The sequence below is a fragment of the Cornus florida genome, unplaced genomic scaffold (assembly GCF_030987335.1).
Source record: "Cornus florida cultivar Cherokee Brave unplaced genomic scaffold, ASM3098733v1 CherokeeBrave_3.0.0_Hap2_Chr08, whole genome shotgun sequence".
Classification (NCBI taxonomy): Eukaryota; Viridiplantae; Streptophyta; class Magnoliopsida; order Cornales; family Cornaceae; genus Cornus; species Cornus florida.
The window spans coordinates 49,089,284-49,106,930 of NW_026775578.1; the positions used below are offsets into that span (position 1 = coordinate 49,089,284).

Here is a 17,647-nt window from a genome sequence, read left to right on the forward strand (position 1 = left end):
AACTTTTCCATAAATTTTTCTTTAAAAAAACAAAGATTTTTTTATTTTTTTATTTCTTGATTAAATTTTATGAACTTATAACAATGCCTTTCTTTTATGGTAAAATAATGTTACAAAAATCAATTGACGACAGAGTCCACCAATTTTTTTAAAAAGAATAGAATCTCTCTTTTAGGTGTTTATTATCATTATTGATTGCCATATTGATTGACAATAACAAATAAGCAAGTTTAACTTTTTTTTTTTTTTAGGTGATAAGTCAAATCATTTAAATTATGAAATAATAATTTTTTTTTAATTTTTTATATTAACTAAATATATAATAAAAAATAATTTTCATTTCATTCACTCTATTTATTTTTATTTCACTTTCTATTACTAATTTTCAGGGCAGCTTAGGAGAAATATTGGTGTTTTCTAGTTGTCAGCCAAACTTGCAACTTGCAAGATAGATCATACCAGATACAATGTATAAAGGCAGGTATATTATATACACTCCACATATATATAATAATAATATATATAATTAATATTATATGTATCGGTAATATTATTATATTTCTGGCAATGAGATGATAGCTGGTTGAGAGGTTGTTTCTGGTAATGAAAGCCATCAGCTATGGCGGTGGGTTTTGGAGGCTACTGAATCGACTCGCGTGCCCAAGAAGCGACGAAACTATCGTGTTCATCGCCAACTGTTTCTCGCCGGTCATCGGAGGTTTCTCCGGTCAGGTGTTCCGGCGACGAAGTCTTTTTTCTCAGAGTTGTAGAGTGAGAAAGTCGCCTTGTCGATGGTCGCTAATATCACCATGAATGGTAATGGATTCAGCAGTATGGAGTCGGACTACATACGGAGGCATCACAGCCACGAGCCTGCCGAGAATCAATGCAGTTCGGTTCTCGTCAAGCACATCAAAGCTCCTGTTCCCCTTGTATAATCTCTATTTACTCTCTCTCTCTCTCTCTCTCTCTCTCTCTATATATATATATATATATATATGTATATATATATATATATATATGCGCATGTGTGTTTGTTTCTCTCTCTAGATCGATTGATTGATGCGTGGCTTTTGTGCTGAGATTTGAATCTGTATGGTGATGTTATGGAAGATTGTTGTATAGATTTGTGGTTTTTGAGCGATTTCACTGATTCGGTTGTGAATTTTAGGTGTTTGACTTTATTTGTCTTGGTTTCAATCCGAAGCTTATTTTATTTTATTTTGTTCCTGATGATGTTAGCTGAATCTGATTGTTATTTTCGATGTGTTGACTGAATGATCATATGAATTTCGATGTAAAACCTCCGTTTGGTCTGTGAGAAAAAGTACAGAGAAATTGAAATGTTGTGCCTTATGCTGATATGATTTTTTCTTAGGGGTTCCCAACCTCTGAATAGCAAAATAGGGCAGAAATTTGAAAATGGATTCAGCATTTATCATTGTTTGGATCTGCTTACTGCATATTAGAGTTGTTTAACTTGATAAGTTTATTTCATTTATTTTCTTTGTTATTTATTTCAATGGGATTGTACAGTGGGTTTTTGGGTAGGTACTCTATTGAGTTCCAATACGAATTTGGATGATTCTGCTTACCTTGGTTTTGAAGTCTTCCTTATTTGGAAATGAAATACTCCCTCCGGCTCAGTTTAAGTGTCGTCATTGTGAGTTACATTTTTCAATGATGACACTTAAATTGGGACGGAGGGAGTAAATGTAAAGACTAAAGAATTTTCCTTTACACAGAAAAATGTTTTATATTCAACTAATAATGTTAAGCTATTATCTTATTAGTAATTCATGCTGTTGTGCTTGTGAGCTTCTTGATAATGGATGTATGCACGTGGATTGATATAAAACAAACTCTTCTATGAAAATTACAGAATTTATACAAAAAATAATTAATTTTAGCATCCTTTGTCTGCTAATTGTTTGCATTGTTTCTGTTCATTAGGTTTGGTCTTTAGTGAGAAGGTTCGATCAACCACAGAAGTACAAGCCATTTGTCAGCAGGTGCGTTGTCCAGGGAAATCTTGAGATTGGGACTCTTAGAGAAGTTGATGTTAAGTCGGGGCTGCCTGCCACTACCAGCACTGAAAGATTGGAGCTTCTTGATGATGATGAACATATCCTCAGTATCAAAATTGTGGGTGGGGATCATAGACTCAGGGTATGAAATGCTATTATTTGCGAACTCTGATTTTATTTCCTTAAACACTATTATGGATGTGTGCATTTTCATTTTACTCACAAACAACTAACTGAGTGATATTAAAAGAGAAGTGCAACTCATTTTACATCTAGACTCTCTGCAGCTTTTTCCTTAATGAATGCTAAATTATGCTATCCAGAAAATGTGATTAAGATGCACATGATTTGGTTTACATAAAATTTGATTTTTGAATATTTGACTCTAGTAATGTTATAACTGTGAAACAGTATGTGTAGGTTTTGACATGTTTTGTTGTATTTGTGTATCTTGCTTAACCAAAAAAACATTTTGACATGTTTTTAGAGTTACAGTCACAGTGATGCTGCTGGTAATCTCTTGCAAATTAGGTTTCTTGGAAACATGATCTTTCACATTTATATGAATGAAGGAAATGAGTATATAATTTTATATGAAATTGATTGCCCCTGGGATTTGTTCATAGTATCGGTAATGACCTACAAATCTTCAATCCCATGAAGAAAATCCATTGTCATTGTTCTGCTTACAAATGATTAATTGTGCTGTTGAATTTGGACCATATTTGATTTTACCCATGTAAAATCCTGCTAATTTATGAACTTTATGCAAGTAGGGGCTCCCACTGTTCCTTATTTAATATCCCATTTGGTGGAAGTGTTTTGTTCATTCATCAACTGATTTTTTTACTCCATTCGGACACATTTCAATAATTCTTTTAGTTGCCTTAATAGGCACAATTACCCCCGAACCCGCAAGTTCCGACAGAGGACCAATAAACCACCTGACTCCGTACGCCTGTATGATTCACAATGGTATTATTGAAACTTATCGGCCACATTAAAATTACTTTCAGGGAGGTCTGAATGATATCTAAGAACTGCTCAATGACAGTCAGACAAGTGGAAAATGTTGGGGGTGAACCAGAAAAGTTTGGGTAGCATATTGTCGAATGGAGCTAAGGTCCAAAATATGGAAGAAACAAGTGTTTCCATGGCCCTATCACCCATTTTTTCCCTTAATCCCTCTTCCATAGCAACTTATCTTTCCAGCTAAGAAATACGAAATCTTTCCTCCAAACATGATAATTACTGTGTTTGCCACATGTAGTGTAAATCATGTTTAATTAATTCTTATCACTTTGTCATATATGTAGGCTAAATTTTAGCCTCTTCAATTGATCAATGCAACTTACAACAGTCAGCTAGTTGTTAGGAGAAGGAAAATAAACGAGTTTGTGAGAAAACTTTGTTTCTATGACGGGGGTTGGAAGAATGCAGTGATTAGAAAAAATCTTTTACATGAAAAAGTTAGGGTTGCATGATGATACTAGCTTCAGGCTCACTTTCATGGGCCAAAGTTGTGGCACTGTGAGGCAGCATATTACAGGAAGTGGAGTTAGGATTTTAATTCTTACCATGAGCAGTGAAAACTGAAAAGGATTACTATCATATCATGGTTCTGAAGCCATATGCTCAACGCTGCATATGCCTTGTGTACTAGGGAAACAGACACTTGGAAAAAAAAAAGTGTACTAGTGATAGAGAGTCACTTTCTATGCGGATTAAATTGGTCTTCAATGACAATTAGTATGTGATTACATCCCCATAGGGTTAGTTCTTTTTGGTGCATTAGCTGGATCTAAATATTAACATCCAATGTTTACAGGCACAACTTGCTCAAACAACTAAACCTTGAAGCCTTTTATTTTTCCATTGCAGGAGTAAAGTTGATAAGTTAGACTGAGTTGGCTTTCTTATTACTGATATCAGTGCTTCTGCGAACTGTTATTGTTTAGTCAGTTTAACTTTTTTTATTAGAATTACTAATATTATTTTTTTCAGAACTATTCTTCGACCATTTCCCTCCATCCAGAGAGTATTGAAGGAAGACCTGGGACTTTGGTGATTGAATCATTTGTGGTGGATGTGCCTGATGGGAACACCAAAGATGAGACCTGCTACTTTGTCCAAGCCTTGATCAAATGCAATCTCAAGTCTCTTGCTGATGTTTCAGAGCGGCTGGCAGTGCAGGGGCGGACTGAGCCCATTGATAGGATATAAGAGTGGGGGATGGACCGATGTGATGAATGCTATGATTACCATGGATGAAGCTTCTTCTGAGGCATTCGGATCACGAAGGCTCTGGGGACAGACTGGTAGTAGCTATTCTTCCGTCATCCTAACACAGTGGTGCTTGCTTTCTTTTTGTTTTCTATGTTGCTGAACTTCCTGTCTTAAGTAGTTAAAGAACCACAGCTTTTATAAAGGTTTCTAAGCCCCACCACGAATGAAAGTTAAAACCAATGACCAAGTTCCTCTCCGTCTGTGTGTGATATTCCAGGGTTTTAGCTGTAATAATTCTTAAATGTTTTGTAGTTGTATGTATATGTGCTCAAAAGGCTGGGTTTTCGTACATCTGTTTTTCGCGTTGTAGTGTAGCTTCTAGTTGGAGTTAAAGATGTTTAGGGGAGGCCCCTAATAACTATTATCAGTATCATAACAGTCTTCATCTATTATTATTATCTATCATGCATTGGAAGGATAGTTTGATTAAAGGTTACACTCCCAAAATGGTTAGAAGGGAAGGAGAATTCTTTCTGGCGTTGGGAGGTTTTATCGGTGTGTGTTGGAAATCTTTTGCTCGAGTCATGTTTGCAATTCCTTTCACAGTTTGTAACCCTCAGTTATCTCCTTGTTAGTGGTTTTCCTTCTGTAATACGGAGTAGTAAATGTTTATTCTTCTGTTGAACCGTGCTATACAAGCCGATTTTGGTTTGGCTTGTGCTTGTGCTTGTGCTTGTGCTTGTGCGGACTCTCTCACTAGCGAATGGTGCACCATCGGCTTGTGAGAATCGGAGAGTCGGCTTGTATATTATTTTTCTCTTTTGTTTCTTCCTTCTTTTATTTGTTTTTGGCTGAGAAAGATTTGATCCTATGGCCCATCCTTATCCTGTCCCACCCCTTAATAACAACTTTTGTGCTTTGTTATCAAAAGGCAGTACCATATGGACATCATTCAATTTTATTTTTTATTGACTGCATTTACTCATAACCAAGATCTGGTTCCTCCTTTCCTTTGCACTATTGCCAACTACTCGTACATTATTGTTTAAAGCATCATTGGAGTCTTTGCTAGGTATCTTTTTCTATTTTTGGTGCACGTCTTCATGACAGTACACGAGTAAGATAAAATAAGGTTATGTGCAGAACTATATGGCAACAAATGAAAGCTTTCATCTTTTTAGATCTTTCCTTACAAAATGTTCATGTGGATTAACAAACAAATTTCGACTTTTATCAGAAGAAAAATGAGTAAAGAATTGAGTGGTGTAATACTCGTTGCACCGATCAAATTTTTTTTTTTCAATGCCATGTTCAGGTTCCTGGAGGTGGTTTTTAATTGTAGGGCGTTTGGAGGCAATGCGTATTGCCATGTTATTCATATGGCATATGTAGCTGTGGTGTATTAACCACCCACTTTGTGTGTGCAACTTGGTGATGGGGCACTCAGTCATTAACACAAGGAATCATTGAGGAAGCCACACACACACACACACACACACACATATATATATATATATTTGCCATTCGGAAACTCACACCCCTACTTTATTCTTTGGAAACTCAAACTCTCACCGTTCACTTTGAGACTCGAACTCTCTTCATCCACTTTAACACCATTGAAACACGAGACCCTTTGGTTGAGGAAGTCATTTTGATGTTGATGTCTAATGACTTCTTGTCACGCTTTGCAACTTCAAAATTTTAGCAATTAATATATGATTTTTTTATTTTTTATTTTTTTTTATTTTTACTTCAAACAGGCTCCCGCCATTTGCGTACGCAACTGAACACGATGGGTCATACTAAATTCAGGAATGCTCCAAAAAGGCAGCAATTTTGAATCTTTGAACTCAATCCAATCCCTAATGCTATGTTTGATAACATCGATCGAATCAGTGCCCGAAGAAATTTTAGTACAAAGCTTGAACTCAATTTCTTCCAATCTCAAATCTAAAGCACCGATTTAGTACTTCCAAACTTGGCATAAAACAATTTGGAATTGGAGGAATTTTAGTACAAAGTTTGAACTAAATTTCTAGATAAAGAATCCATCATAAGCACGTAACTGTAAGAGTAAACAATAACAGCAACAATATACAAAGATAAGAATCCATGTCGAATGCTCTAAACCTACCATCTGCTGTCCATTCAGTTCGTGACATAAAGAATGTCTCCACCCCACCATTATGATTTATCTTTCATATTGAAAATCTTTATTATAGTTTATTACTTATGATATGGGATGCTGAACAACAATTTGGCCGTTTGTCATTGAACAGCTAGCATGGATAACTCAGAACAGGTGAAACGCGAAAAGAACATAAAATTTACAATCATCTAAGCAGGGTCAGTGTTTAGCCCAAGAATCACAACAGGAAGTATCAAGATAATATACATTACCATGATGTTCATAGTTCTAAGCGTTGTAGTACGCCTTGAGATAGTTTTGAAGCCGCCTCCACTGAAAATCTCACTTTCAATTTCTCCCTTTTTTTAAAAAAGGAGCAATTTGAACTTTGAAAATGCCCGACACCAGCAGGCAATTCGGTTGGAGGACATCCACCTTCCGGATTGCATGTCACCGAAAAAAGAACTGATACTGGAGACAAATTCCAAGAGAAGATATCAGGGCCGATAAGGGGGCATCGATGCATGTGGGGGGCCATTCTGGCTATTCAATTGCATCATCCCAGGGACCATTCCAGGAGGCATGGTTGCAGGTGACATATAATGGTGATTATGCAACTGCATGGGCATGGACTGAGGTACTGCTGGGCCAAGGGGACCCCATCCTGCTGAGGCATGAGGACCTGCAAGCACTTCGGGAGCTGGAGCAAACTGGGCTCCGTGGTATTGATGAGCACTGGGTCCTATCATTTGATGCGGTTGCTGTCCTAGAATTGATGGTTGGGAGTTCGACATAGGAGCATTTGGGATTGTATAATCTCTGCTGCGATCGTTGTTAGCCTGAAACAGTACATCAAAGCTTCAATAAAATTAGGATGCCTCAAATTTGTTGTTTTGATGCTATTTAAAACCATGTTGTTATCATACCGATATTGCTACAGAACTAATGCACCATGAAAATGCACAGGTATAGCCGACATCGGAAATCACTTTCACGCAAAAGCAAACAAATGAATCAACTAAAATTGAAAGCCATGTCCTTTCATTTGGATAGTAATATAATTTAAGTGTGTCAGGTTCACAGTGCTCCAATCACAAGAAAGATGTTTCACAATACCATTTGCTTGAATTACTCTCTCCATTATAGCAGCTTAAGAAATTTATTTATTTATTTTTTAGTTGGTACTCACACACACATGCATCCCCTGACCTCCCCATGGGAAGTAAAGTGCCTGATACCGCTAGGCCAATGGCCCGTTGGTTTAAGAAATTTCTCATATATATATTTTTTAAGGGAAGTGATGGAGAGCAGCAGCAATAAATGAAATGGGACAATAATTGGTCAAGATGATTGAAGTTCTGTAAAAGACCTTAGGTAACAGAAACACACTTGAGTTGGGAAAATCATGTTGTCAACCAAATATATATAAAAAGAGATGAACATGAAGGAAGCAAGCTAAAGTAGTGGAGAACAGATAACAAAATTTCAATTCAAAGTGGAGCCTGATGTAATTCCTTGAAATTCATGAAAAAGACCTAGATTGGATGATAATTATTTTTGACAAGTAACCCAGATTGGATGATAATATTGTAGTACTTTAGTAGAGGAAAATAGTAACAAGAGTAAATCCTTGATGCGGGCAAATTTTATAAGTAGAGACCAAATCTGCCCAATCCATTTGATGCAGATTTCCAAGGGATGAGCAATAAACAATGGCAGTTAATCCACTCTTCAACTTGGCACTCGAATAAATGACTATATAAATGAAATTATTAACCAAGGGTCACGTTATATTACCTTTATACTGAGATCAGTATGGCGTGAATATGAGATGTGAAGCTTACAAAACCCTCCATCGTATATGCAGTGTCCTTCCAGGGATTCCTTGGCAACAACAGCAGTCTGAACATCTACAAGTCCATTGCACCATCAGTACCTCGATTTGACAACATAACAATCAACTCAAAGCATTGTTTCATCCAAGACTTAATGATCCAAAGGGTTTGATATCCATTGGATTTGAGAGTTCTAGTCAAAACTTTAAAATAGATGAAAATTGAAGTTCATTTGTCACTTACTAATGTAAATGGCCTGCTTTCTGAACCACCTCTAGGTGGGTCTTTAAAGTTGCTATATGGGTGACTATTATGTTAATTGAGTAACTTTGTTCTTGACGGTTTAACACCACCCATTCTTAAGGAGACCAATTCGTGAAGAACCCATCATAGCTTATATTTCCAGGACTAAAGAAACTCCAGGCATCAACAATAAAACAAAATTGAATTGACTTCCAAAACACTTAGATCACAGTTAGGCATACAAAAAGTCCTAGTCAATTGTTTTGCCTTTTTTTCCTCCTCCTCAGTCCATTTTGATGAAAAAAGAAAAACAAAAAAGAATCAAAGATTTAAAAAGATAGCTCCATTGATAGGACGAGAAAAGTAAATAGATTTTTGTAAAAGGTCATGCCACTATTTTCTAAAATAACGCAATGCAAAACAATTAATACAACAAACATATTGATACTTGTGACCATACAAAGAAAAACGTTGTATTTTCCCATTAAACATTATTATTGTGAATTCCCTAAATTGGCAGGGCTTAATCAACAAAAAATTAGAATAATGAAATTAGAACTTTGTAAGAATTCTCTTATTAAAAAAAAAAGCATATGAAGAAAAGAAGAATTCTCAGCATCCAAAAAAGCGGGGAAAAAAAGAAGACGACCAAATTGACAACTTACAACTAGTATTTAGTTTAGAGACAACAATATAATACATAGCACGCATGACTTAATTTATGAGACTGCACAGCCGCCTAAATTGACATTTAGGCAATTGATAGAGCCACTGCCTCGGCTAGCCGGGGGATTTTAATCAATAAGAACTGGTTTTCAAACAAAATAACACATAGTATGAGTCAATTTTAACCTTACCAGGATACTGAATCAAAGCCTGAACTCCTCCATTCTTATCAAACATGGCAATCTTTAGGACTGGACCAAAAGCAGAGAAGACCTGAGCACAAATCCGTGAAAGAAAAGAAAATAGATAATAATCAAAAAAATGAGAAAAGCATTGTTAACAGATAATATTAAAAATCTACATACAAAAAATGGCAGATACCGTGTGCAAAACATCCAAAGTGACGGCATATTGCATGTTCTCAATGGAAGCGAGTAAAACATTACTCTCAGGATCTAGTTTTTTCCCATCCAAACCCAAGCTGAACTGCAGTGATGAGAAATGATATTACGTCAAGATAACAAAATACGGAACTATCTAAAAGTTCAAATAATGCAGAAACCATGTTCATCTGCTGGTCTAAATATGTATAGACCAATTGTATGTTGTCGTGTCTGACAAGCATTCAAAGGTATTAGAGTGACAACTTTTTTGGGGGTAAAAAAAGAAAAGAAAAGGTTAGTAATGTTCTTAAAGGAAAATATAGTTGATGCATCATTGTATTTATCAGTCAAATATATCTGATAACTTGTGATGTTTCTTCATTCATTCTCAAAAGCATGCACACTAAATCGGTCATACTTGGCACAAGATAAGTCCACAACTGTTAACAGAATAATGATAAACTCTGTAAACCAATATGTCCACCAATTTAATTGACAGCCCGCATGCAATTGACAGGACATGGTAGATGCTTCATTATTATAACCACCTCGGACTTCTGACCAGTTTACACCATAATACTTTCAGTTACCACTGTTTACCTGACCACTTGCATCTATAGCTGAAGGAGCGACAGGAAGGTGAGGATTAGTGTAGTCCCTGAATCAATAGGAAGTATAATTAAACATCTAAGTAAAAGATCATGAAAGATCTGAGCCATAACAGATGAAGCAAAAAGGATCCCATCCAGCAAAAAGTCAAATTACATACACAAAATCGTAGAATCATCATTAAATAAACAAGTTAAGCACATATAAATATGCAAAAACTAATGGCATACTGAAGGAAAATAAAACCAAAATAAAAAAAAAAAACTTCACACAAAATCATAGATGCTCAAATACCAAAAGAATTGGGAATAAAATATACCTGCTACGGTGACTCTGGAATTTCACACTCAAATCTGTGTGTGCAGAATACGTAATCTTAAGAGTACATGGTCCCAGATCTGGAATTAAATAACTGACAAATACCAAAAATCAGAAAGTCAATTGAACATCAGAGGCATATTAAAGGGAAATAATACATAAAATGGTGTATGAACTACAAAGCTTTTAATATGGAGCACACACATGTGCTTTGATGGTCCAACCTAGCACATTTTCTACATAATAAGTTACCCAGTTGACGTATCATAACTATTGAATAAGTTGCCTTTTCTTTTCTTGACATAAAAGAGATCATGCAAAGAAGAGCATAAAAATAGTTAGGATTTAAAGCTTTGTCAAGTGTAAGAATGTTGAGCAGTCAACAGGGCACCTCAACAGACTACTCTTTACTTTATTCATACAGTCTGCTTAAACAAGGGCACATTTTGGTCTATTTCGATCAGCCTTGGTCAGTTCCCTTTCCACTTTCCTAGTTTGTAACTACCCTCCCTAAGTAACCCATTCATAACTGTCTCGAACAAGAGGGATAGTGGTAATGGAGGTAACTGAATACTCCCTTTACTTGTAATCCTTTGTAAATGTCACAAGAGTTGAGAGATCAAAGGATATTGGTACATACTGAAGAAATTTTGAAATAATTGAACAAGGAAGGAGAGATATAATGAGGTAAGAAGTATGCATGTACCCCTTAAGTAAATCCCTAATGTATGATCACCTGGGAATGCTTCTACCATCAAGAGAATCTTTAGCAGAAGAGGCAGTTTCTGAATCAGAAAATTGCACCAAAGCCTGAAATGATCATCATATATGAACTTCACTAGTGTTGTAAGGACTGGAATGAGCCAATTAAAGAAGTCAAATAGAACACACACACACACACATACCTGGAATCCAGCTGTCTTCTCAAAGGTTGTAATCTTATGCACAAACCCAAATGCTGAAAACACCTGCAAAATAGGAATACCTTTCAGAAATACTAAAAAAAAATATCCTACAAATTTAGCATGCGATTTTCGTCCCTGTTCCTTTTAGAGAATTATGGCAGAAGCTGGGAATAAAGCAAACCCCAAATTTCCAATTTTAAAACAACCAGATAGTAGTAATAAAGTTTGCCATCAATATGACAAATTCACATAACAATCAGCATGCCACTTATGAGGAATAATAATAATATTAATAAAATGTAGAACACATGCGATAAATAAATAATAAATAATAAATAAAAGAAACCACCAAGAATAAAATTGAAAACTTTTGCACTTAGCGAAAGTAATACATTCTAATTTAACAGTTTTCCACTAACTAAGAGTAGCCCTGGGAATAAAAGATTACTAAAACTGACATATTGGCATTTTATGCCGATAATTCAAAAGTTAGGCCTATTGTCTTACCCTCCCAGCCCCCACATAGGTGAGACCAAAACTTGAAATTGACCTTTTTACATTTTGGCACTCCAGATTGCATGCACCAAGAGTAAAAGTTCCTGATCTAAATCAGTAAGATTAACAATCTAGAAATTTCTTCTCCTCCTGTTATCTGCTATCACTAGATATACGCGTTCTCTCACACTTCCATTCCTATTTACATAACAATCATTTTTCTTTCAACAAATGTCAGCTTCTCATTGTGGAAGGCAACTCCAAACTCCAACAACCAACAGTCAAATTACATTCGCAGACTATCGTCTTCTCTCAACCCAACGACACCAATACAACAAAGGCCAGTCTTATCCAATAGACAAATAGGATAAAAGTAAGAACAAGGAAGCTGCATTGGTACTGCCAACAGATCAAACAAATGAGCCTGCTTCCATCTCACCAGATAACTGGGTATGTCTCCTTCACTTTACCTGTTATGATTCTGCAAACCACAAACTCCATAACTGAAGTAATCACCCATCACTTACGGAACAGAGAAATGGACTGAAAGCAAGAACCGTACGAGTAAGATCGAGCAGGACGTTTGCCAAAGTGGCGGGCCAAGTTTCAAATCCTTCTTTTGGTCAATTACCTATAGATTCAGAAAGAATCGTTTCTCCTCCTTGACCTCAAATCTTTTGCCCCTTTCTTGAGGAAGACTATTATTATTATTATTATTTTTGATAAGTAAGATGGTAATAAAAAAGGCGACCAAAAGGGGAATGCATCCTTCAAAAGCTACACAAGGCCAAATAGGGCCTCCAAACTCTCAAAGAGTCAAAATATCAACCAACTCCTTCATGGATTTACAATTTCTCCCTATAACCCAACAAAAAAGAGTACTAATGATGGAGAACTTAAGCGCACCAATAGGAGTCTCCTTTCCGTCAAAGGATCTCCTATTTATTTCAAGCCATAAACACCACCAGATGCACAAAGGCGCTACCCTCCAGAAATCACAAACTTGGGCCCCCACCATACAACCTCTCCAAGCCTCCTGGGCATAACCCACTGAATCCCAAACAAGCCCAACAACAAACCCAACAATTAGGAGCCACTGGGCAATACAAAAGAAGGTGATCAACCGTATCTCTCTTGCACATGCAGCAACAGTTGACCACCACCTGTCTCATCCGCTTTAAATTATCATGGGTTAAGATCTTTCCCAGCACAGAAGTCCAAACAAAGAAAGCCACCTTGAGGGGGGCCTTAGAATGCCAAATAGCCTTCCACGAGAAGGGATCCCCTAGAGCATCCGTAAGGCGCTTATAAAAAGACCAAACGTCAAAACAACCCTGGGAAGAAGGAACCCACACCCAAGAATCGGGACCACCCCAATCACCTGGAGTCCGTACTCTCAGCACCAATAAGGACTGAGTCTAAAATCTGATGGCCTCCAACAAAAGCGTTTTCAAAATCGGAAATGACCCCATCCAAGACTTCCCTCAATCTCAAAGCGCCGCCCCCCCCCCCCCCCCCCCCCCCCCCCAATGAACGTGGCATCCAAACTTTTCCCAAACAACACTGAGAGTGACAGGCATGAAACATTCCAACAATAACTTCCCCCCTAATCAGAAGACATTTTCGAGCAAGGGCGGATTTAGGGGTGGGCTTGAGGCCACCCCGTAAAGAAAAAAAAAATTATAGGCAATTTTAGCCCAACCCCGCGACCCCCCCCCCCCCCCCCCCAAAAAAAAAAAAAAAGAAAAAGAAAAAGGTATTACTAGAATTAGCCCACCCAAAGAATTATTAGCCCACCCCATTGACAATTCCTGGATCCGCCCTTGTTTTCGAGTGACTTGACTGGTAGAAGTTCAAAATAACCCAATTAAGTTGAGGCAATTTCAAAACCCAAGGCCGGGATTTCTGCCCAAAGCTAGCACCTAAAATGCTGCGGCAGTTCCTTATCAAGACCCATAAGTCTGACCAATGGCAGGGCAATCTTTTGAATCCATAATAGTGAGATAAACAATGATTAAGGACGTTTCTTCCTTTGCTAAAAAGACGTAAAATTTACAAAATCAACATACACAAATACCATTTGCTAGAAACTATTTGAAAAGACAACATAGTAGAATTTGAGCTGTTACCACAATCATATATATATTTTTTCATAAGTAATCATTTCTTAAAATCAAGAAAACCGTCAATGAAGGTAATGAAGTAACTGCTATATGTTAAACACCCTAGTAAATGTAAGTTTTTGGTTCTATTCCAATATTTGATTTGCCTGCAGAAAAAAAAATTAAAAAATAAATAAATAGTACTAATAATATACGATTTAATTTCATTAAATTAAACATTAGGTAAGGGTAAAGTATAACAAAATATTCTGTAATTCTCATGGCAAGAAGAGAGAGCATAACTCAACAAGAGTAACAAAAAAATAATTTAATTGCACTTGTACTTTATTATTGCAGAATTTGATATCAGTTGCTCCTGGTATCTAGAGGGAAATTGTAAATAAAATTACAGCAAGAGGATCTTGTTGGCATTCAAATGTAAATCAGTAATGATATACCATAATATTCAAAATAATATTATTTATCATATTATAACACTTGCAGAAATAGAAAATACAGCTCCAATTCCAAGTTTCAAACTGCCAAAAATTTAATGAATTAATTTTATAAATCCAACATGACTTTCTTCTTGAAGTTTAAAGCTCCTCCAAGAACAATCTTAACACTTCCACATTGCTACTGCCCAACAAAAGTATAGCCATGTGACATTGTGAACTAATTATACAACAATATTTGATGCATGTGATAAAGATAGTGTTACCAGTCCTAATCTACGACATGACATCAAGAGTAAGGAGGTATTCCCCAAACTTAAAGTCGATCTGCTGCCTATGGAACTTGCCGAGATCTATGGGTTTGCAATGAGAAAACAACAGAAATGGAACTAGATTACAAAAGAAAATCCAAACAGAGGCAAAACCACCAACTTTGCAAAGAAATCATAAACTAAGTCAGGCTTCATCATTTTTCTTGCTATATACTAGAAGAGAGAACTTAAAATTCCATGTCAATTAAAATGCCATACTCTAGATTTTTCAAATAAATACCATAAAGCACCTGTGTGGCTACTAGAAAGAGTGAGATTGGAATCACTGAGAAGTTGGCAGAATGGGTTTATCGGTTTCCTAAGCAACCCCATCCCTCTCCTATTCAATAACGAGATGAGCACAGTTCTGCTTCACAAAACTGATGTTATAACTAACTAGAACCAAAAGACCAAATTACAATATGATTACAGCGATTGGATCAGTTATTAGGCAAAATGATGAAACAATTATATGCAATATTATAAATGCATTATGAATAATTATGCTGCAAACATAACATTCCAGAATACAGCAGCAGAAATGAAAAGGAACAGATCCACAACAGAGAAGAAATGAAAGCATCTGAAACTCTAAGATTGGAAGGATAGGAAGATGAGGAGGAAGAAGGGAAGATAGAGCCAGCATTAAGCAAAGGAGAAAGGAGACAAACACACATGCGTTCTTTCTCCCGATGCAAAAAGCTGCCATTGAAGATATTTCCTTGACATAGGCCTGCTGATCCATCCACATTAATGTCAAAAAAAATCTTTACAAAGCATTACCTACTCTACAACCTAACCACAGTGACTGTGGGCAACATCCTTCTAGTAACAAGTTTACCTCTTGTGAACATGAAGAAGGCATGTGATTACTCACCAGATGTAAGACATCAATGCTAACAAGGCGAGCATCAGTACCCTCAATTGTTACCAGCAATACATTTCCAGCTACATCTGCAGTAGTTTTGCTGTTTACTATTTCTTGCCTGTTGGAATATTGTAAGTAGACGGTTTTCCCTCGTACCTGAGCTGGGTCCGAGGATGAAGCATAATATGATATCATTGCAATAGCTTGATTTAATTCTGCCTATAAGAATATCAAGATATAATGACATATGAATATCAATCAGGGAGGTGATCAAAAGAATGGAACAATCTCAGATAAAAAGAATTAATAAACTCACAAATTCAATAAAAGCTTGATTTCGGTTCGCTCCAACATTACACTTTGTGTTGACAACTTTACCGAATGGCTTTCCCAGTTCGATCAATTCCTCCTCTATGCACTCCCATGGCAGGTTTCTCAAATGGAGTACCTTAGAAGGGGGTTGGGTGTAGCGGAACTGGGGCTGAGTGGACACAGATGCCATTCCACACTTCGCAACCTGGCCTGTGAGATAACAAAAAATACATAAGAAGCCATTTGAATCAAGTAGTACAATCCCATACCATAATAAAGTACACCATACTAAACCCAGAAACTTATGGTGTAATCTTTAGCATTTAATACTAAAATGATGTTTTATTCCATGATAAAAGTAGTGAGGCATTTCACTATCCATTTGAATTGTTTCTTCACCTCCTTTGCTTCCATAGTTAAGATAACACTAAAGCCAAGCAAACTAAGCCTTGCCCAACTAATTGGGGCCAATTAATCCTATTTCGCCATTTTGCTCTCCAGGTCCATAGTGAGACGCTCAAAATACATTACATAAACTTCCTTTGTCACATTACAACTTTAATTGGCTGAGTTTAACAAGACTCTGCCAACACACGCATCATATAAAGGTAGTTGCCGAAATCGAATCTCATTACCATCAGTTGAATACAATTTGATTGACCAAAACGATACTAAATACTTTATCATTCCACGATAAAAGTAATAAGGTATTTCACTATCCATTTGAATCATTTCTTCACCTCCTTTGCTTCCATAGTTAAGATAACACTCAAGTCAAGTAAGGTAAGCCTTGTACAATATATTGGGGTTCGCTAATGAATCCTATTTCGCCATTTCGCTCTCTAGGTTCATACAGTCACGCTCAAAAATACATTTCATAAACTATTCTTTGTCACCATACAATCTCAATTTGCTGACTTTAACAACACTCTGCCAACAGCACATATCACATAAAGATGGTTAAGGAAATCGAATCTCATTACCATTGTTCACTACAATTTCATTGACCAAATGATACTATATTTTTATGGAACCTAATTTAAAAAAAGACTCGCTTCTCACAGAGAATTTCAACTTCAAGAAACAAATGATAATATATATATACACACATATATCTATTATTAACACATACTCCATGTATTGAAAGTATAACAGCCAACCATTTAAATTCAATTGTTAAAGACGCAGTAACCGATCTTTTCGTCAACCATTGCAGTTCAGAGCAAGAGAGGCGGTTCAACACGTTAAACATAACATTAAGTTTCGATTCAAAGCCGAAACAAAAAAATTAGGGCAAATAAAAAAGAAATGAATCAAAGAATTGAATACGATACCTGAGTGACGAAATTGAAATCAGCAAATCGTTGTATTCTTCAAATTTAGGATTCACAGAAAGAAGAAAAGCTGAGACATATCTTTCGCGAGGTTAGATGGGAAAAAAAATTGGCGCCGGAGAGGTGTGCTATAAGCACCTCGTGGAGGTTAGCGCAGAGGGATAGATCCGACGCGACAGGCGTATTTTAGCACATCATAATATATTTAATGTGCAATGACCCCTTATGGCCTTATTATTCGAAATACCCCCTACTTTTTTTTTTAATTTGTGCAAATAAGGACAAATCATAATTTTGGCAGTAAAATTACTAAATTAACCTTACTTTATCATTTTTAAAAAAAGTAATAATAAGACAAAAGGCAAAATATCAAAACCACCCTTTAAAGTCATAACATAACAATACTCTACATAAATATATACACACATAT

General features: G+C 36.3%; 2 protein-coding genes across 4 annotated transcripts; one reads left to right on the top strand and one right to left on the bottom strand.

Annotated features, from left to right (window-relative positions):
• Positions 1-529: 529 nt before the first annotated feature.
• LOC132271668 (abscisic acid receptor PYL8-like) lies at positions 530-4,713 on the top strand. Its single transcript, XM_059773109.1, has 3 exons — positions 530-932; positions 1,954-2,169; positions 4,032-4,713. Exons 1-3 carry the CDS (start codon positions 792-794, stop codon positions 4,248-4,250), a joined length of 576 nt encoding a protein of 191 aa, XP_059629092.1. The 5' UTR covers positions 530-791; the 3' UTR covers positions 4,251-4,713.
• A 1,843-nt stretch (positions 4,714-6,556) lies between these two features.
• Positions 6,557-17,411, bottom strand: LOC132271667 (polypyrimidine tract-binding protein homolog 2-like). Of its 3 annotated transcripts, none has more exons than XM_059773106.1 (11): positions 17,218-17,411; positions 15,888-16,093; positions 15,581-15,790; positions 11,341-11,403; positions 11,172-11,245; positions 10,437-10,529; positions 10,109-10,166; positions 9,507-9,611; positions 9,317-9,398; positions 8,179-8,291; positions 6,557-7,220 (listed from the first exon to the last, which is right to left on the bottom strand). In XM_059773106.1, the coding sequence occupies exons 2-11, from the start codon at positions 16,071-16,073 to the stop codon at positions 6,879-6,881; spliced, it is 1,326 nt and encodes a 441-aa protein (XP_059629089.1). In that variant the 5' UTR covers positions 16,074-16,093; positions 17,218-17,411; the 3' UTR covers positions 6,557-6,878. The 3 variants fall into 3 exon arrangements, with proteins under 3 accessions (XP_059629089.1, XP_059629090.1, XP_059629091.1); XM_059773107.1 differs by lacking the exons at positions 15,888-16,093; positions 17,218-17,411 and adding an exon at positions 15,379-15,439 and having other exon boundaries at positions 15,581-15,657; positions 15,728-15,790; XM_059773108.1 differs by lacking the exons at positions 15,888-16,093; positions 17,218-17,411 and adding an exon at positions 15,379-15,436 and having other exon boundaries at positions 15,581-15,754.
• Positions 17,412-17,647: the final 236 nt, after the last annotated feature.

What these genes read in the sequence shown, in the direction of transcription:
- LOC132271668 (XM_059773109.1), top strand. Translation starts at nt 792, where the DNA reads ATGGTCGCTAATATCACCATGAATGGTAATGGATTCAGCAGTATGGAG. An exon ending in TCAAAGCTCCTGTTCCCCTT is followed by an intron (nt 933 to 1,953) that starts GTATAATCTCTA and finishes TCTGTTCATTAG; the next exon opens with GTTTGGTCTTTAGTGAGAAG. An exon ending in GTGGGGATCATAGACTCAGG is followed by an intron (nt 2,170 to 4,031) that starts GTATGAAATGCT and finishes TATTTTTTTCAG; the next exon opens with AACTATTCTTCGACCATTTC.
- LOC132271667 (XM_059773106.1), bottom strand. Translation starts at nt 16,073, where the DNA reads ATGGCATCTGTGTCCACTCAGCCCCAGTTCCGCTACACCCAACCCCCT. An exon ending in TTCCAGAGTCACCGTAGCAG is followed by an intron (nt 10,167 to 10,436) that starts GTATATTTTATT and finishes CTATTGATTCAG; the next exon opens with GGACTACACTAATCCTCACC. An exon ending in CTATAGATGCAAGTGGTCAG is followed by an intron (nt 9,612 to 10,108) that starts GTAAACAGTGGT and finishes TCATCACTGCAG; the next exon opens with TTCAGCTTGGGTTTGGATGG.